The 21,466-nt window shown below is 39.7% G+C and overlaps 1 protein-coding gene across 1 annotated transcript; it reads left to right on the top strand.

Annotated features, from left to right (window-relative positions):
• Window positions 1-841: 841 nt before the first annotated feature.
• bdh1 (3-hydroxybutyrate dehydrogenase, type 1) lies at window positions 842-7,717 on the top strand. Its single transcript, XM_084048389.1, has 5 exons — window positions 842-1,066; window positions 1,940-2,050; window positions 3,235-3,376; window positions 4,026-4,178; window positions 5,487-7,717. Exons 1-5 carry the CDS (start codon window positions 854-856, stop codon window positions 5,951-5,953), a joined length of 1,086 nt encoding a protein of 361 aa, XP_083904515.1. The 5' UTR covers window positions 842-853; the 3' UTR covers window positions 5,954-7,717.
• Window positions 7,718-21,466: the final 13,749 nt, after the last annotated feature.

A 21,466-nucleotide genomic window follows, 5' to 3' on the forward strand; every position in this document is an offset into this window, starting at 1 on the left:
ATCCAGTCATTTTAGGCCCTAAACAAGAAGTTGAAGGATAAAATTAAGTCTGATAATGACCCTGCATGTTCACATCATGTATACTTTACATTAATTATGACAATTTTTCAATTATTCTTTTTACATTTGGGACAAAATAGCCAATTTTACAATGAGATGTCCCTATAAGTGCCCACCTATCATAAAATAGTAACTTTGATCCCGGCATGCAAGTCAAAACTGGTTATTGGTGGATACATGATCTAGGCTACTTCTATGGTATTCTAGGGCAGTGGTGCTCAAACTTTTGATCTCAAGGACCCCCAAATTGATATTTATTTGGCTGCGGACCCCCATCTGAAAAGGGTTTGTGCCAGGGACCCCCCAGAAGTGTTAAAAAACTAATCGGATCAAGATTTGCACAAATGCACATATAAAAAAAAAGATTTACAAGCTCATTGCACTTGCATTTCTTTCAGATGCAACGTTTAAAACTGAAAAAATAATAAATGGACGGTAAGGGTCCATTTGGTTCCAGTGTACAAAGGGTCCTTTAAATTAAAAAAATTGAGAACCACTGATATAGGAATAGGTGAAAATGGCCATTAATAATTGTTAAAGCAGCTACAATTTTTGAATAGCCAAAGTATAAAATATGGATAAAGTGGTAAAATGATTGTGACGCTATATTAACACATTTTGCTCGGGACCCCCTGGTACTCCCCCAAGGACCTCTGCGGGTCCCCGGACCCCACTTTGAGAACGACTGTTCTAGGGGGTGTAACGTAACAATGTGGACGCCTCCTCTTCCAGCGCAACGCCATGCAGCCTGCAGCCTTCAGGCAGGAAAGTAAACACAACACAAGTCACCAAGATGGCTCCACTTCCACTCCTCCGAATCGCACTGCTAGTGTCATTCTCAGTGGTTCTGACGGTTCTCCTGGGCTTCGGTTTACCGGGGATGCTTAATGTATTGGCCAGACTGTGTGGCTTTCCCGAGACCAACGTAACGGAGTGCATAGTTAGTATATACTTGGTGTTTGTGGTGTATGTCGCAATGCCTCGGCTGCCCAGAGGATTGGTCGAGGTAGGTTGAATTCATGTTGGAACTGGACCACTGATCTGTCTATATGCAGGGCTATACTTGCTAGTTATATCTCCTTATTAACAGTGGTGGAAAACCTACTCAAATGTTTTACTTCATTTCATTATTGCAAGTAAAAGTACGGTAATCAACATTTACTTGACTAAAAAGTTAAGTAAAAAGTAGAAAGTACTCATTATGCAGAATGTCCCATTTCACAAGTTAAAATATATAACCAGGTACCCAACTTGTGTATAAAATGTATAAAAACTCATTTGAAAATAGATTGTAGATCTGCTATTTTCAAATGGCCAAAATATTTATAGGGCTGAAGTGGTTAATGTATGTTTTGTAATAATAATCTAAATCTACAAAGTAACTAGTAACTAAAATGGTCAAATAATTGTAGTGGAGTCGAAGTTAGCCCTGAAACATGACTGTCATACCATGTCATACCAATTTGCATATTTAAATATCCAATTTCAGAAAACTTGTAATACGATAAATCATTGTCTTCATGTAAGTAATCAACTGGGGAAGTTTCATTATGATAACTATTTTTTAAATGTCATTTTTTTCACCTGTCGTACGTATGGGGAAAATAACGAAATGTGTGATAAATATGAAAAAGCTACTCCTGTGGAAAGGTTATCATATATTTATTTACTTATATTGACCCTATAAACAATTTAATATAGGTATGGTTTTGCCCACTCTTTCGATAATGAAATCTTGTCTGGCTCATGGACTAAACCTATTATTTCTACAAAACCTGTTGCAATCAATGCTTATTGGTGTAATGTTATGCTATAAAGATATAATTGTACTCGTAGAGTTATGACCTGTCTGTATTGTCTCTCTCACTCTCTTTCAAAGGTTAAGGGGAAAGCTGTGTTTATTACAGGTTGTGACAGCGGCTTTGGACATGCACTTGCCAAACACTTGCATAAGCTGGGTTTCACAGTCTTTGCTGGATGTCTTTTTAAGGTAGGCTATGGCATTGGTTCTCAAAGTGGGGTTCGGGGACCCCCATGGGTCCTTGGGGGGGGGGGGGGGGCGGTTCCAGGGGGTCCCCAGCAAAAGTAGTTAACATAGCATCACAATCATCTTAACCACTTTATCCATTGTGTTGGATGTTGGATATTCAAAAATAGCAAGTCTACAAGCTCACAGCGCGTCACTTCATGCCGCACTGCAAGCTTGCATATCTGCAATTTTTTTTAAATGTTTGGTAATTTTTTGAATAATTTAGAATTTATTTTACATATTTTCAATTTATTTTACATCTTTTCAATTTATTTTACATATTTTCAATTTATTTTACATCTTTTATTCTGGGGATCTCTGGCACAATGTCTTTTCAGATACATCAAAAGTTTGAGAACCACTAGGCTATGGTATCTAATATCTTAGCCTACCATAGGTGTATTTTATCGAGTCTGACATTTGACATTTGATTGACATGATTTTGACATTTGCACATCTATAGATAGAAGTAAAAGTACATCTATCTATAGATGTGCAAATGTCAAAACCGATCAAATACGTCTATGATAGTCTTGATCCAAGGCTACTAATATCTATTCATTGAAATTACAGTATGTAATGAAGAGTTTGTTTGTTGGGTGGGTTGGATCAAGGAATGATGTGATACTATACCTATATTTCTGGGAAATGGAAGTCTATTTGTGAAACTGTGATCATCAGTTCCAAATCAAAGTTCCATTGATTATGACTGCACAAGAAGGTTGAATTGCTTTGCCTTCTTCAGATTGCAACGTTTAAAACTTGCATTTGAGGAAATAATAATAAATGGACGGTAAGGGTCCATTTGGTTCCATGTGTTCTTGAAATTAAAACGTTTGAGAACCACTGATATAGGAATAGATGAAAATGTCCATTAATAATTGTTAAAGTGCAGCTACAATTTAGTAAAAATAATAATGTAAATAGTACAGTAAGAGTATTAAACAGTCGCGCAACATCAACTGAAGCAATCAAAATATTTCTGTAAAGTAAATATCATCGTGTGATAAATGACCTGGTATCGCATTGGCATAGACTGGCATACTCGCCGATACCGTTACCAGCATTTTAGGGAGTATCGGCAGCTTTTCCAATACTGGTATCGGTTTATCAGAACAACTCTACTGGTGGTGTCATCCTTACAGGATAAAGGTGGAGAGGGGGCCAAGGATTTGGAGGAGTTTCACTCGGATCGTATGAAGGTTGTCCAGCTAGATGTCTGCAGTGAGGAGCAAGTCAACCAGGCTGTAGAATATGTTCACAACAACCTGGAGGACACAGAGAAAGGTTAAAAAAATACTGTCAACACCACCTTTGTTCATTAACCCATTAAGACCTGAGGCTGATTCTACAAATGATTTCTAAATCAGTAGTTCTCACACTTTCAAGATTAAAAAAAAAATATATGTGCAGATGTACAATCTCGTAGCTCGGCACAAAGTTACGCGCTGTGCTATTTTTTAATAGTCAACACAAAAATCTAAAATGACACAGATGCTTAATGGGTTAATGGCTAACAAAACACGCGTTTCATTAATAATGTCTCCTTGCTGATATTGTAATACGTATTTAATTGTAGGCTAACAGTCTTATTTGTATGTGAAAATGTGTTGGGTCTTGCTGCAATTTAATTTAAGTAATTTGTGGGGATCACATTTTTTATGGATTACTAGAGATGTTTTTTTAAATCGATTTCTTGGTGGCTTCTCTGCCTTTATTTAGATAACACAGTGAAGAGTGACAGGTAACAGGGAGAGATAGATTAGGGAGAGACACGCAGCTAAGGCCGTCAGGCTCGGGAATTTAACCCGCTGCATTAGAGCCTATACTGTATGTGGCATGCGCCCTAACCTAACCACTGGGCCATCGGTGGCCCTTTGGACACAATTGTGATGAGATTGTTTCCTGCATGACATTCTTGCTCTTCTCACCCCAGGTCTGTGGGCTGTAGTGAACAATGCTGGCATATCAACATTTGGAGAAGTAGAGTTCACTACCATGGACACCTACAAGCAGGTGTCAGAGGTCAATCTTTGGGGCACCGTCCGGGTCACCAAAGCACTCCTGCCCCTCATCCGCCGGGCAAAAGGTCAGCATCTGGAAAATCCCCTGTATTGTACATTATCTTTGCCACCTTGTAACGTACCAGAGTTAAAAGACGTGATGTGTTGAATTTTTAAATGTTAATTTCAAAAGAAAAAGTTGGATATTTTTCCAGTTTCTCTAAAATCTTTGTTGAAAGTAACGTACAAAGTTAACTTTAACTACGGCACAAGGAACCATGCTGCTTGGTTTCAATGAGCAGTGAAAAGGAATTCTGTCAAACCAGTTGGAAACCATACATGTTCGAGTTTACGTTTTTTTTATTGTCACATGCTCTTACGATACAGCTGTGGCAATATTGCAGGCAGTACCTGTTGTTCTTAGAGAGTCCTTAACAGTGTGATACTATTTGTGATGGGGTCTGGTGGCTCTGTTATGCTGTGAGAGGCGTTTTCCTAGCATAGCATGGTTTGTGTCCACTTGTCCCTTAGAGGGAAGGGTCACTGCAAATCAATACCAAGTTATTCTGAGTGATCACCTTTAACCTATGATGAAACATATCTATCCTGAAGGGGGTAGTCTCTTCCAGGATGACAGTGCCCCACCCACAGGACATCAGGTGTCAATGCATTGTTTGATGAGAAAATTATGTGAATCATGCTATATGGCTTTCAAAGTCACCAGAACTGAACCCAATTCAACACATATAGTATGGGAGATTTTGGACCAACATGTTGGACAGCGCTCCCCACCACCATTACACACGAGGGAATATCCTTAAGAAGAATGGTGTTCCATCACTCCAGTAGAGTAAATTAAACCGTTCTGGCTGCTTCTGGTGGCCCAAAAAGTTACTGATACTTGATACTTGATGTTAGTTTTTCCTTTATTTGTTATGTTTCAATGCAGAGAGGAGAACACTGTGCACAAATCATTACTAAGATAGATACATATTCAAGGACTGTTCCTCTGGGTGAGAGGTCAGTGCTCTTTATCAAGGGTAAATATGCAGGTGAAACAGTTAATTGTTGAGGCAAATGACTAATGCATTGCTTCTCATATGGGTCTTTTCTTTTAAAAGATTGTTATTGATTTCCCATTCAGTGACGCAGATGATGAATGCTGAAAGATTTACAGAACAAAAATCATTATAAAGGAATGACTGAAACAAACAGTGGAGCTAATCATTCCTTCAGCTTAGTAAAGCGCCTGGCAATGGATTAAAGAATGCTTTGTCTAAAGTCAGTTAAACTATGGACTTTAATGCCTGACAGGCGGTTCAAAATTGGTATCAGGGACAGCTCTCTATGAAGTAGTTTACCTTTTCCTGATGACACATGTGTCTGAATTGCAGGCCGTGTGGTGAACCTGGCCAGCATGTACGGAAGGATGGGAAACGCCTTGCGTTCACCTTACTGCGTCTCTAAATACGGCGTGGAAGCGTTCTCCGACTGCCTCCGCTATGAGATGAAGGCCTGGGGAGTCAAAGTGTCCATCATCGAACCGGGGAACTTCATCGTGGCCACGGGCATTCTGACGCGGGACATCGTGGCGAACACGGCCACCAAGCTGTGGAGCGAGGCGCCCCCTACCGTCAAGGAGGACTACGGGAAGACCCACTTTGACCAGCACATGGCCCTGATGCGGTCCTACTGCAACAGCGGACAGAAGGACGCGATGCCCGTTTTGGAGGACATCACGGATGCCATCGTGTCCAAGCGCCCGTACACACGCTACAATCCCCAGGAGCCAAACTGGTGGATTAGAGTGCAGGCGATGACTCACCTACCAGCCGCCATATCCGACCGCCTCTACTTCTGAAAAGAGGATTATTTGGCGGCGCCGGCCATTCGCAACCCCTGAATGAGAGGGATCCCATGGAGTCAGTAGAATACGTACACTTTTTGATCAAATCACCTATGTGGACCAATCTGCTCTGTGCATAACTGTACTCCCGGCTTTCCAGACGGTGGTGTATCCGTTTCCTGTTCCAGTTCATTTACCCCATAGCTTAATTTGATTGGCCCAGCAGTAGATTTGAACCGGAAACTCCCTCTTTCATTGATGTGTCGCCCAGGTTGCGCCTAAACCCTAACATTTAACTTCACAAAAACTATGCCTAACCTTAACCCTAACCTCACAGAAATTATACCTAAACCTAATCTCAAAACCCTGTCCACCTGGGCGAGACACGGGGAAAAGAGGCTCCTGGAAACACATGTCCTTCACATGCGTTTCCTGTTCAAATATGCTGCCAAGCCAATCAAATGAAGCTATGGGGGAAATTAACTGGACTAGGAAATGGGTATGCATCGCCACCTTCTGGGATAACCTGAGACTACAGTTAAGCTCAGAGCCTATTCAGAACTTTTTACCACTACATGACATCCTCAACACTTGAAATTACACACACTGATTAAAGCCGTAAACGTAATGTTTTTTTTTTTTAAACAAAGTATGTAAAGAATTGCACTTCTGTCGCTTTATCTATAAAATAGATGTTGTTTGATAAGCAGCTTTGTATTGTATGTTATCAGGCCTTCAATATGCTCACTGATACAAACAATACAAAGTGAGCAACTAACGTGCAATGTGAGAAAAAGGATTATATCCCTGAACCTTCTAGCGCAGTGGTTCTCAACCTGTTGGTCGGGGGGTCCCCAGGTGACATTGGCCAAATTGTCAAATAATATAAAAAATAGGCAACATTTTTTATTTGAAAATAGCCGATATACAATATCGTTGTGAGCTTGTAGATCAGCTATTTTCACAATATTTAGCTGTGGAACTGAGTCAAACTCCTACAATTCCAAGTGCTTGTCAGGGTGGGGGGGGGGGGGGTCCCCCAGTTCAAATCACGGCCTGAAAAGCTTTAGAACCACCGTTCTAGCATTTTGATTTGAGCTTTCCCTGCAGTCTGTAATGTTATATATTCAACTGTGGAATGGGGACCAAAGCGGAGAAGCCCCCTGCCGTTCTGCTGTGCCTCATGCCGGAACAAACCCAAGGACGGCTACTGTAAGAACATGGTGAGTCTTGGCTAGATGCACTCCCAGAGTTACGTAATGAAAAACACTAGCCTGCTTTGTCTTACATGCACCATGAGATCTTAAGAGCTAGTTTTGTTGTGAGGGTGGTTTGTGGTTTCACTATGATTCATGGGCATGCTTGAACACATGCCCCCCTATCAAAGGTAGAGTTGTTCCGATACCGATTATTACCAGCACCAGAAAAATGCCTTCGATAATGCCTAAAATGCTGGATGTGGTGGGTATGGTCTATGCACCAATCCAATATATGTATCACATAATTGATTACGTGATTGATACACAGACAAACAACAACGTGCAGTGTTGGTGAAGAGTGTGATATTAGTCAGAGCTAACAAAATATCATTGTCAAAATGGCATTCATTCTCAATGTATTTATGCATGTTCTGTTTTCTTTCTTTTTTTCCTTTGCGCACTGGTATAGAATCGGTATCAGAAAAGCCCAAGTTGTAATCAAAGGCACATTGCTGTTTTGGAATTGTTAATACATTTGGAATAAAATAAAAAAAAGTGGAATAATTGTGATAATATACAAGGACTTAATTGAGCAGCCTTTTCCTTTGCGTGTACAGTACTGCTAATACGGCCAGCCACCAGATGGTGTAAAAGCATCATAAAATATTCTTCAGATGGTCAATTGTTAGCGAAGTTAATTGTTTGCGGTTTACCAGTTAGCCGACTGTGCCCAATTAAGCAACAACAACAACAACAGTTGGGAATAGCATACATACTGCAAACACTGTTATCTATTCCAATGAATATTTTGTGTGTGGGGTGGGGGGAAGCAGCAAAACCATTGAAATCTGTATCATTAATAGTAAGTAGTATCCATATTAACACATTAAAACCAGGAAAGCATCTGTGTAATTTTAGATTTTTGCATTGGCTTTGAAAAAAAAAAGGCAGAAATACAACATTTTTGAAAAATGTTGAAAGTGTGAGAAATGGAATGTGTTTTATGTTCCCTCTGACAGTAGACAAACAGCAGTGTTATTTCATGTGGTTCATTGCGTCCTTTGAACAGTCTGTGCAGTACATTATCACATGAACCTCATTCCCATCCATAAAACTGTATTAAGAGCGTTACATTAATTTGATGCATTAATTTGCACAGCAGCCACTCACTGCCTGCATTCTCTCTCTCTCGCTCGCTCGCTCGCTCACACAAGGGGGCAAACTCGTGAAAGCTGTAAGCCTCCACTGGCATGAAATGATAAAAAAAAATGCTGGTTTATAACAATAATATGGTCAAGTGCCAGTCAAATTTACCATGCAAATTTAAATGTCTTGTAGGCTACTAGCCTGCCTATGGGCCAAAGACATTTGCTTCCTCGTAAAGCATTAACACTTTCTGCCAGAGACTTTCACCTTCACATAATGATCACATTATATCTGGAATCATGAAAAAAACAGTACACTTGTACATCTAATGCAGTGGTTCTCGACCTTTTCAGGCTGTGACCCCCCCCCCAAAATAATCATATTTGAACTGGGGACCCCCCATCCTGATAAGCACTTAGAATGTGAGTTGAGGCATTACATTTAGTTTGACTCAGTTTCACAGATGAAAATCGCTTTGAGAGGCGTTGTAATAGTAAAAATGATGATAATACATTCTATTTGTATAGCACCTTTCATGACATACATGTCACCTATGTAGGTGCACACTTCAATAAGTAACCACGCAGACTCTACCTTGTGAGCTTGCTGATCGGCTATTTTCAAATGTTCCATTTTTTTGACCGGTTTAGTATAGTTTGTTGATTACTTTTGATGAAGTAATGGTCTTTTTCTTTGCTTATTTTTTTTTAGGTATTAAAAAGGTTACTTAAATTGTCACTTCATCCCAAAATCATGCAGGGACCCCCCTGGGGGTCCCGACCCACAGGTTGAGAACCACTGATCTAATTAACATTTTTAGATGATTTAGAAAACATTTTTAAGAATCGCCTCAGGTCTTAATGGGTTAACATTTTTAGATAATTTTACAACAACATTCAACCCAAAGACGCAAATCAATACACCCACCTGATAAGGAGACACTAAACGCTATGAGGATGTTTTTAGAACCGGAGGTGTGAGGACATTACTCCCAATACATCACCCACTAATCACACTCAGGTGACCGTGGTGACGCACATGCAAAGCATTCACAAGATAACAAAGTGCAGTGAGAAGTCTGACAACACTAGTACAGGTATGAGGATCACACAAAGGAGAATGAATACTTTTGGTTGGCAGCAGTGGTGGAAAAAGTACTCAAATGTTTTACTTACGTAAAAGTATCAATACTGTAATGTAGAAATACTGTGTTACAAGTAGAAGTCCCGTATTCAAAATTTACTTTAGTAAAAGTGCAAAAGTGTCGGCATCAAAATATACTTGAAGTACCAAAAGTAAATGTACTCATTGTGCAGTATGTCCCATTTCACAAGTTTGTCATGTATGAAAGTCTTTTGAAAATAACAGATCTTCAAGCTCGATGCGTTGTGAGCTTGTACTGTAGATCGGCTATTTTCAAATGGCCAGAATGTATATAGGGCTGAAGTGGTTAATGCATGATTTGTAATAATAATCAAAATCTACAAAGTAACTAGTAACTTAAAGGGCAAGACCACTTTGGTAGAGGTTTGGGTTGTGTAGTTACCTTGCCATGATGTAACTCCAAAGGTGGACAAGAAATAAAAAATAATTGCTCCATTGATTATAAATTGATCATTCAAAATATGCTCCTCATTGACTTACATTGTACAGTTTAACAGCTCTCAAAGTCACACTTTTAGCCCGTAAACAAACGCAAACAAAGTTGATTCAGACAATGTAGAGCATCACCAAACCCAGTACTGTTTATTTTTTAAATGTCAACTTCCCGATGATTTTAATATTTGGAGATCCGGATCCGGATCCGCGGATCCAGTCCGTGTTTTCTTCTTAATAAAAATAGCTAAATCAACAGGAAGTTGACATTTTTATTAAAAAAATAAACAGTACTGGGTTTGGTGATGCTCTACATTGTCTGAATCAACTTTGTTTGCGTTTGTTTACGGGCTAAAAGTGTGACTTTGAGAGCTGTTAAACTGTACAATGTAAGTCAATGAGGAGTATATTTTGAATTATCAATTTCTAATCAATGGAGCAATTATTTTTGATTTCTTGTCCACCTTTGGAGTTACATCATGGCAAGGCAACTACACAACCCAAACCTCTAACAAAGTGGTCTTGCCCTTTAAGTCTTCAAATAATTGTAGTGGAGTAAAACGTACAATATTTGCCTCTGAGATGTTGTGGAGTAACAAGTATAAAGTATTGAGAATTGGACATAGCCTACTTTTAGTAAAGTAAAAGTACCTCAACGTTGTACTTATTACAGTACTTAAGTAAATGTACTTAGTTCCTTTCCACCACTGGTGACAGCACTAGTACAAGTATGAGGATCACACAAAGGAGAATGAATATCTTTGGTTGGCAGTAGGCAAAAGCCTAATGTATACTGTAGTTCAATGGTGTCACTTGGTGAAAAGCAAGACCGTCATGCGATGGAGTATACATTAAGTTTGATTGAAATTATTTATTAGGAATAACCCCTTGAGATGTAGAATCTCATATTCGAGGGGGTCCTAAACAAGAGAGACAACTAGATATACTAATGACAAACAAAGCAACAGAACACAAGTCCAGAGTATTACACTCCAGGCAAGCATAAAGAATGGATCATTCATTTAAGATCAGAAAGATCAATGTCATAAATGTCATGATGTACAGTATATTTAGAGCAATGATTAATGGTTAAGTGTTAAATTGTAAATATATAGTTATATACGGAGTATGTATGGGAGTCGAATTGCAGCCTAGGGTTCCTGGACCGTCACGCTAAGGCCCAGGCCAAGACAGCGCATTTTTAAACAAATCAAAAGGTGTTTAAGCATTAACTTAGCTTTTGTCGCATTCCTAATCCAATATAATTTGACTCTTTGAGCCGGTCATCAAATTATTGGATTAGGACAAAAAAAATCTCCATGAATTCAAGGCTTCATGGAGTGTGTAATTGAAAGAAAATAAGTCATTTTTTGGATGAACTACTCCTTTAAGTGCAGACCCCACTTAAACTTTGAGTACCACTGTTATATAGTAACCTCAGATGCTACAGAGGTGTAAGTCAAAGAAGTGAACTCATGGAAGAAGATCAGACAGTTGATTTACAACTGTGTAGTAAACTGTTTTCCCTCACAGACAGGTATTACCTAAACGTGTAACTTAAAAGACGAGCGTTAATTAAAAAAATTGTGGAATTGCAATTTTAAGTAACAGCCACGTTGCACCACAATTATACACCATTCCTGTTTATAGCCTAACTGGCAATTAAAATATCAGGTATCTTGTCATTATAATGTCAGGCATTGTTACAGATTTATAAAACGGCAGGAACTAAGCAATATGACCCATTTTGAATTGCTCAAGACAGGACTGCTTGGTTCCGATTTGACAATTATAGAATGGAATTTGTAATAATTTATCAACAAGAAATTATTATTATTGCAGGAACTTTTGAGGGTAGGCCTACACATGGAAAGTGGATTATTCAGGAATTCGGGAACGTTTGAAGGGAAAGGGAATTTTTAATATGAGACAAACTACATTGGTACTCAAAGTGTCCTGGGGGGGGGGGGGGGGGGGGGGGTCCCTGGTCCCTGGTCCCTGATCCTTGGTCCCTGGTCCCCAGCAAAAGTAGTTAATATAGCATCACTATCATTTTAACCACTTTATCCATTTATATGTTGGCTATATTAAAAAATAGCAGACCTACAAGCTCAAAGTCCATAACTTTGTGCCGCGCTGCCACCTTGTACATCTGCTATTTTTTAATAACGTTTTCTTCTTTTCGAAAATGTTTGCAAAACTTTGAATAATATTGGCAAACATCTTCTTTTCTGGGGTCACTGGCACAAAACGTTTTCAGATGGGGCTCTGCTGCTAAATACATATCAATGTGGGGGTCCTTGACAAGAAAAAGTTTGAGAACCACTCCTTTAAGCAGCAGTTCCAACCCTGATAACAACTTGACCAAACTCTCCTTTCAATGCCCAAATCTCTCTCTTTCCTCATATATTTTGTGGTATATTCTGTATATATTCAGAGTTTCCCTGAAAGCTCTGTTTTATTCCTCACAACGGATCAGCGCGTTGGCCACCATTATTCTCCACCCCTCATGATTAGGATTGGTATTCCAGATACAGCTGCCAGCAGGAGACATTGTCCAAGGCTCCTCCTTGGATCTCAATTCACTGCTTTAGTTTTTCAGGGCTCATTTTTCCATTCCTCCTCTCTGAAAAGCTCTCTCTCTCTCTCTCTCTCTCTCTCTCTCTCTCTCTCTCTCTCTCTCTCTCTCTCTCTCTCTCTCTCTCTCTCTCTCTCTCTCTCTCTCTCTCTCTCTCTCTCTCTCTCTCTCTCTCTCTCTCTCTCTCTCTCTCTCTCTCTCTCTCTCTCTCTCTCTCTCTCTCTCTCTCTCTCTCTCTCTCTCTCTCTCTCTCTCTCTCTCTCTCTCTCTCTCTCTCTCTCTCTCTCTCTCTCTCTCTCTCTCTCTCTCTCTCTCTCTCTCTCTCTCTCTCTCTCTCTCTCTCTCTCTCTCTCTCATTCTGAGCTCGGGTCCAACTCCAGCAGTGGCACCACGTACAGCATCATGAGCCACCTCCTAAAGCCCACTGGATCAGCTCACTGCAGCAGCAAGCTTTCCTGTAGATGCTGAATGCTAGCTAGCCGGCCCTCGCAATTAAACCTTCTGAGTTCAAACACTGCTGCTGCTGCTGCGTTTGCCTATGCTACACCCTCTCTCTTGAAGATTCTTGGAAGGACCCTGCAACATGATGGTAGCCTCGCATTCAGGGTCTGGTGACGCTGTAGCAGGGTTTTCTCGGTTGAAAATCTAACCGGCCCAATCTGTATCGGGATAATCCAGTACGAATCAATCGCCAAAGAGTCCCACTTTGGCCACGCCCCATCTCAGAAAACGGCTGCACTGAGGGCTTTCAGACTGAATAATGGAGTGAAACAAAATGAACATTCAGGCTGAGTGTCAGGCTGACATGATGAGGAGGACAGGAAGAAACTAGAAAGTACTGTTCCTGAAGAAACAGTGTGGGATCGGTAAGAATGTTGATAGTTTTGTAAGTGTTAAAGGTTTTAAAGTATAAGTAGTGTTAAAGGTTTTAAAGGTTTAAGGTTATAAAGGTTTAAGATTTTAAAGGTTTTAAAGGTTTTAAAGGTTCTAAAGGTTTTAAAGGTTTAAGTTTGTAAAGGCCTATGGTTATAAAGGTTTGAAAGGTTTTACAGATTTAAGGTTCTAAAGTTTCTAAAGGTTTTAAAGGTTTAAGGTTTAAAGGTGTTAAAGGTCTAAGGTATTTTTAGCAATTAAAAGTGAAATATCTCTAAAGTTACAATTGTTTTTCAACAATTCAAATGGTAGCCGATATGTCCTAAGTAGGCCGAACGTTGTAGGGTTGGAACAGAGTTTGTAGCTAAAAGTATGAAGAACTAGTTGGGGGTCGAAAAACAGGCGGAATAAGTATATAATAAATAGTGGCAATAACATTAGTGTGATCGCTAAGTATATACTGTATACTGTTATGCACATTCGTGAAATGTGTCCTCTGCACTTTTACAACTAGCAGCCTCAAATCATTCTTAGGCACACACATTGCCACATTGTTGACCGGACCTGGAATTGTACCCAGGACATCTAGGACCTCTGGTTTAACAGGCAGGCCCACTCAGCTATAGCACTCTGATTTTAATAATAATGTCAAAAAATGAAAGGAAACAACAGGCATACTATACTAAGTCAGAGTCAAGCTTTACAAAATACAACCTGCATGTAAACAGGCATAAAACTGCTGTCCTGTGCTGTTAGGGTGAAAAAACACGACCATTTCATTCCTGATAAGAACACCTAATTGATCTTTTGGGGGATATGCAGCTTTCAGCTTTAGCCAGCTGATGTCTCTACTTAGAGGAGCAGTTAGAAATGTCTTGCTCAGGGACATCCTAACTTGATATTGTGGTCGATGCTTGAACCTGGAACCTTCGGCTCACAAGTCAGTCACTTTATCCATTCACCTACAGCTGTCTCTTTGGACGCTATGGGACAACATTTTCTTGTCAATGACCCCTCAAATTAACATGTATTTGGCAGTGGACCCCCATGTGAAAAGATGTAGTGTCAGGGCCCCCCATGAGAAGATTTATATTTATATACTTATATGATGGCAAGGTAACTACAAAACCCAAACCTCTACCAAAGTGGTCTTGCAAATGTGGGGTTATTGCGTGTCCCCCCCCCCAAAGAAAGATTAGATAAAGGTAAAAGCCAAAGTTTGTACTTTCCCCCTTTAAATGTCCATTGCCATTGACAATGCATGGGGCGCTTAAAGTTAATTATCTCCAAAACTACAAATGATTTCAAAGAAAAAAATCTCAATCATGCATGTCCACAGTAAGGTGGAATTTTTGAACTGTGAATGGAGTTTCTAGGTGAAAGTGTTTTTTGAGGTCCCAAAATCGTCCATCGACCTCCATTATAAATCTCTGAACTTTTAAAGGAGTACAATTCTAAAACTATGCAACATTTCAAAGATTCCTTTTCAGGCAAACATGTCCACAGTAAGATGAACATTTTAAAGTATGAATGAGGTTACTAGGCGTAAGTATGTAGTTGTAAGCCTGCCTTTAAGTGTCCGTTGCCGCATTAACAATGCATGGGGCGCTTAAAGTTAAATATCTCCAAAACTACAAATGATTTCAAAGTAAAACATCTCAAGGATGCATGTCCACAGTAAGGTGGATTTTTTGAACTGTGAATGGAGTTTCTAGGTGAAAGTGTTTTTTTGAGGTCCCAAAACCTTCCATCCGCCTCCATTATAAATCTCTGAACTTTTAAAGGAGTACAATTCTAAAACTATGAAACATTTCAAAGATTCCTTTTCAGGCAAACATGTCCACAGTAAGATGAACATTTTAAAGTATGAATGAGGTTACTAGGCGTAAGTATGTAGTTGTAAGCCTGCCTTTAAATGTCCATTGCCGCATTGACAATGCATGGGGCGCTTAAAGTTAAATATCTCCAAAACTACAAATGATTTCAAAGAAAAAATCTCAAGCATGCATGTCCACAGTAAGGTGGAAGTTTTGAACTGTGAATGGAGTTTCTAGGTGAAAGTGTTTTTTTGAGGTCCCAAAACCTTCCATCCGCCTCCACTATAAATCTCTGAACTTTTAAAGGAGTACAATTCTAAAACTATGCAACATTTCAAATATTCCTTTTCAGGCAAACGTGTCCACAGTAAGATGAACATTTTAAAGTATGAATGAGGTTACTAGGCATAAGTATGTAGTTGTAAGCCTGCCTTTAAGTGTCCATTGCCGCATTAACAATGCATGGGGCGCTTAAAGTTAAATATCTCCAAAACTACAAATGATTTCAAAGTAAAACATCTCAAGGATGCATGGTCAGGGGATCTTAGAATAATCTCACATTCTATTCCAATTCACTTTTTAAACAATTATTTTACTGATTTTCCTTTCAGACCCCAAATTAGATATTGCTCAATTTTTCAAATATTCACTTCCAATTTGAAGCTCAGATTATACTAAGATCCCCCGGGCCCCTGTGAAGGTATCTTAGTATAATCTGAGATTCAATTCGAATTCACTTCTCAAGTCTATCTTACTGATTTTCGTTTCAGAACCCAAATAAAACATTGCTTGTTTCTGTCTGCTTCTGTGATGTATGTCCTGTAATGTACTTTGTGTAATGTATTGTGTATGTCCTGCCTGTATCTTGAACGGTGACGTCATGGACACAAAGCAAATTTCGGTGAAAGCTGACAATAAAGTTGTATCGTATCGTATCGTATTGCTTCATTTTTTCAATTTTCTATTCCACCAAAAAATCAGGAAAATGCTCCATTTTTCTGATATTGTGCTTAGTATTTTGGCTTCTTTTGATTTGGGACTGACACTGAGAAAAGCTCAAAATATATTTTTTTTCCCAAATCTTTCATCCCAGAATAAAAATCAAAGAATGTCTTTGCCATTTTTCCAATTTTCTAGCCTACCCAAAAAAATCAGGAAAATGTTTCGTTTCGGTAAAATTTAATTTACCTAAACGAAAGTTAAATCCGAAAAAATCACTAAGTGGAGGAGGCCAAAATCGTCCCCCCAAAAACCTGTTAGGAGTACGTTTCAGGCAACCGAAACGAAAATTACCAATCAACTCTAAATTGCCTAAAACGTACTCCTAACAGGTTTTTGGGGGGACGATGTTGGCCTCCACACTTAATGATTTTTTCGGATTTAACTTTCGTTTCGGTAAAATACATTTTACCGAAACGAAAATTACCAATCAACTCTAAATTGTCTGAAACGTACTCCTAACAGGTTTTTGGGGGGACGATTTTGGCCTCCACACTTAGTGATTTTTTCGGATTTAACTTTCGTTTCGGTAGTGACACAATGGTGAAAAAATAAATGTATTTGTCTTGTTTGTTGTTCAAGTCAAAGCACCAGGAAGGCTGTATTTCTTGGCCAACAGTTAGTTCAATGGGTTGAGACGCAGTATTCATGATCCAGAGGCCATGAGTTCAAATCCCACTGGTGTCTTTACTGTGATGCTTCCCTTTGCAGACTAAATTCTAGAAAAACAAGTTATAACCACCAGGAAACCTGTAACTCTCAGCCAACAGCTTAGCTCAACTGGTAGAGCGTCTGTCCAATAACATGACTTGACTTGAGTGGGTTCGATTCCCACTCGAGTCAAGTGTCCCCGGTAACTTGGGGCAATGGATAAATTGACTGATATCCTTAGTGATGCTTCCCTTTGCAGACTAACTTCTAGAAAAACAAGTTAAAACCACCAGGAAACCTGTAACTCTCAGCCAACAGCATAGCTCAACTGGTAGAGCGTCAGTCCAATAACATGACTTGACTTGAGTGGGTTCGATTCCCACTCGAGTCAAGTGTCCCCGGTAACTTGGGACAACGGATAAATTGACTGATATCCTGAGTGATGCTTCCCTTTGCAGACTAACTTCTAGAAAAACAAGTTAAAACCTGCAGGAAATCTGTAAGTTACTCGAGTGGGAGTAACCCACACAAGCCAAGTCAAGTCATGTTATTGGACAGACGCTCTACCAGTTGAGCTATGCTGTTGGCTGAGAGTTACAGGTTTCCTGGTGGGTTTAACTTGTTTTTCTAGAAGTTAGTGTGCAAAGGGAAGCATCACTAAGGATATCAGTCAATTTATCCGTTGCCCCAAGTTACCGGGGACACTTGACTCGAGTGGGAATCGAACCCACTCAAGTCAAGTCATGTTATTGGACAGACGCTCTACCAGTTGAGCTATGCTGTTGGCTGAGAGTTACAGGTTTCCTGGTGGTTTTAACTTGTTTTTCTAGAAGTTAGTCTGCAAAGGGAAGCATCACTAAGGACATCAGTCAATTTATCCGTTGCCCCAAGTTACCGGGGACACTTGACTCGAGTGGGAATCGAACCCACTCAAGTCAAGTCAAGTCAAGTCATGTTATTGGACAGACGCTCTACCAGTTGAGCTATGCTGTTGGCTGAGAGTTACAGGTTTCCTGGTGGTTTTAACTTGTTTTTCTAGAAGTTAGTCTGCAAAGGGAAGCATCACTAAGGATATCAGTCAATTTATCCGTTGCCCCAAGTTACCGGGGACACCTGACTCGAGTGGGAATCGAACCCGCTCAAGTCAAGTCAAGTCATGTTATTGGACAGACGCTCTACCAGTTGAGCTAAGCTGTTGGCTGAGAGTTACAGGTTTCCTGGTGGTTTTAACTTGTTTTTCTAGAAGTTAGTCTGCAAAGGGAAGCATCACAGTAAAGACACCAGTGGGATTTGAACTCATGGCCTCTGGATCATGAATACTGCGTCTCAACCCATTGAGCTAACTGTTGGCCAAGAAATACAGCCTTCCTGGTGCTTTGACTTGAACAACAAACAAGACAAATACATTTATTTTTTCACCATTGTGTCACTACCGAAACGAAAGTTTGTCACTACCGAAACGAAAGTTAAAACCAAAAAAATCACTAAGTGTGGAGGCCAAAATCGTCCCCCCAAAAACCTGTTAGGAGTACGTTTCAGACAATTTAGAGTTGATTGGTAATTTTCGTTTGAAACGAAAGTTAAATCCGAAAAAATCACTAAGTGTGGAGGCCAAAATCATCCCCCCAAAAACCTGTTAGGAGTACGTTTCAGGCAATTTAGATTTAACTTTCGTTTCGGTAGTGACACAAAAACGTTTCGGTAGTGACACAATGGTGAAAAAGAAATTACTCCACTACAAAGTACTACCACGTAGTGATTTTTTCATATTTAACTTTCGTTTCGGTAGTGACACAAAAACGTTTCGGTAGTGACACAATGGTGAAAAAAAATTACTCCACTAAAAAGTACTACCAATCAACTCTAAATTGCCTGAAACGTACACCTAACAGGTTTTTGGGGGGACGATTTTGGCCTCCACACTAAGTGATTTTTTCGGATTTAATTTTCGTTTCGGTAGTGACACAAAATACTATCTATACCTTTAGGTATAGAGCGGCTAGCGCCGCTAAAAATATAGACGGGCAGGTGAAATATTACAGAAAGATTGAGAGAGAGGGGTAGGGCCAGATAGAGGAAGGGGCGGGCCAAATAGAGGAGTGGGAGGGTCCAGAAAGGGGAGGGGCCAAATTGGGGAGGAGGTGGGGCTAGAGAGAGGGAAAAGTGGAGCTGGGGAAAGGGTTGGAGAGAGAGAGAGAGAGAGAGAGAGAGAGAGAGAGAGAGATTACAATATGATAACTACGAGACAGATACCTTACTTACTATTAGGAGAGAGAGACAGATAACTTACAATATGATAACTATGAGACAGATACCTTACATATGATAACTATTAGGGGAGAGAGACAGATACCTTACATGCATTGTCAATGGCAATGGATATAGAGCACCGAAGTCTGACGTCACTGCCAGTAGAGGGCGCTGTTCCAAGGTTACTGTGGACATGTATGCTCGAGATTGACACAGTGGTTCTTACTTATCATGTTCACTTGCGTGCTATACATATGATAACTATTAGAAGAGAGAGACAAATAACTTACAATATGATAACTATCAGAAGAGAGAGACAGATAAATTGCTATTAGAAGAGAGACAGATAACTTACAATATGATAACGATACCTTACAATATGATAACTATTAGGAGAGAGAGACAGATACCTTACATGAAGAGAGATAAATTACAATATGATAACTATGAGACAGATACCTTACAATATAACTTACAATATGATAACTATGAGACAGATACCTTACTTACAATATGTTAACTATTAGAAGAGAGAGACAGATAACTTACAATATGATAACTATTAGAAGAGAGAGAGAGACAGATACCTTACATGATAATTTACAATATGATAACTATTAGAAGAGAGAGACAGATAACTTACAATATGATAACTACAGTATGAGACAGATACCTTACAATATGATAACTATAACTACTATATTGATAGTTTTATAAGTTTGAAAGGTTTGTAAGTGTTTAAGGTTTAAAAGGTTTGAAAGGTTCTAAAGATTTGAAAGGTGTTAAAGTATTAGTAGTGTTAAAAGTTTTTAAAGTGTTGAGTAGTGTAAAATGTAGTTTTTTAGGGTAAAACAGTGATTGCTAGGGTCTAATAGGCGGTTGCTAAGGTCTATCTCTAAGAGTAGTAATTATTTCAAACATTCTAACGGTAGCCGATATGTAAATAGGCCGAACGTTGTAGAGTTGGAACGGAGTTTGTAGCTAAAAGTATGAAGGACTAGTTACGGGTCAAAAAACGGGCGGAATAAGTATAGTATATAATAAATAGTTGCGATAACATTAGTGTGATCGCTTTAGCGATCCCACAATAAACAACTATCATAGGCACAAACAACCTCTCTGTCACTAGTCAGCAACATCTGTAGTATTGTACATGAAACACCCCTGTTTTCTTGAGATCTTTTACGTGTCTGCAGGAGGAAGCAGGCCGTTCATACAAACACAACCCTGGGGCGACCCTGACTTCTCCCCCAGCTTCCCCCTACTCCTGCCTTCCCTCCCATCACGCATGATGACTACTTGAGCTAGCAGTGACATCATCTTGGCAGGCCCTTTTCTTTCTTACTTTCATGGCTTAGTTGTTGGGCTGTAATCCTGGTGTGAGTTATTTTTTGTTGGGGTGGGCTTTATCTGCCTTTATTGATAGTACCAGTGGAGATTGACAGGAAATGGGGAGAGAGAGACGGGAAGTGACACGCGGCAAAGGACGTCGGAATCGGGATGCGAACCCGCGACGTGCTGTCAGGCTGCATTGAAGCCTCTATGAGCCCTATTATGGGTGTCTTAATCCATATGTACCGGGAATGCATCTGTAATTTTTTTTATTTCTTTGGGCTATTCCAAAATAGCAGATATACAAGCTCATAGCGCGGTACCGATTGCCGTGCTATGAGCTTGTAGATCTGCTATTTTTGGGGAAAAAAGTGAAAATTTGTGCACATCTGGGGGGGGGGGGGACAAAGTATTTTCAGATGGGGGTCCGCGGCCAAATACATATAATTTGGGAGGTCCTTGACATGAAAAAGTGTGAGCACCACTGATAATAGCAACATATGTTTTTTTCAAAACCTGTGGTATGCGCCTGGCTTCTAAAATGAGAGCTGCGATGCATTGTGAGCTTGTAGATCGGGTATTTTTGGCTAAGAGATTTGGTGTAGGGGGAGACAAGCAGTATAGCTGTGCTCCCCACTTCTAAAAGTAGCACTACACCCCTGCTGGTTGTGTTGTAATGAACCCTGATCATGGATGTACAGATTCAGTCAATTCTTCAACCTCAAATCCTAAAACATCTAATCGATGTGAAAGGCCTGGCTGCACGAGAGAAAATGGAGATGCTTCACAAATCTGATGATTGGGGGTTTGAATCTTAAGACTTTAATTTTGTGTGGTAGTCACATATTACTCCATCAAGCAGGATGTAATTAGGTTGATTGAGAACATGCAGGCTCAGACACCCCCTCTGATCCTTTGTTTGTTTCTTCTGTTGTGGCTGTCAGTAAATAAATATTTTGTTAAACACCTCGATCAGTAATGATTCAGTGATTATGTTTGGATTATGCAGTGAATTGAATTGTATTACTGCTGTAAATGGGTAGACTTAGTCAAGTTTGATTAGGCTACTTACACCTGGCTAATAGGC

This window comes from Gymnoscopelus microlampas (assembly GCF_963454915.1).
Source record: "Gymnoscopelus microlampas genome assembly, chromosome: 22".
NCBI lineage: Eukaryota > Metazoa > Chordata > Actinopteri > Myctophiformes > Myctophidae > Gymnoscopelus > Gymnoscopelus microlampas.

Bases quoted from the DNA above. Each gene is read 5' to 3' on its own strand.
- bdh1 (XM_084048389.1), top strand. From the start codon at position 854: ATGGCTCCACTTCCACTCCTCCGAATCGCACTGCTAGTGTCATTCTCA. The intron at 3,377-4,025 runs GTTAAAAAAATA...TTCTCACCCCAG, and splicing joins CCTGGAGGACACAGAGAAAG to GTCTGTGGGCTGTAGTGAAC. The intron at 4,179-5,486 runs GTCAGCATCTGG...TCTGAATTGCAG, and splicing joins CCTCATCCGCCGGGCAAAAG to GCCGTGTGGTGAACCTGGCC.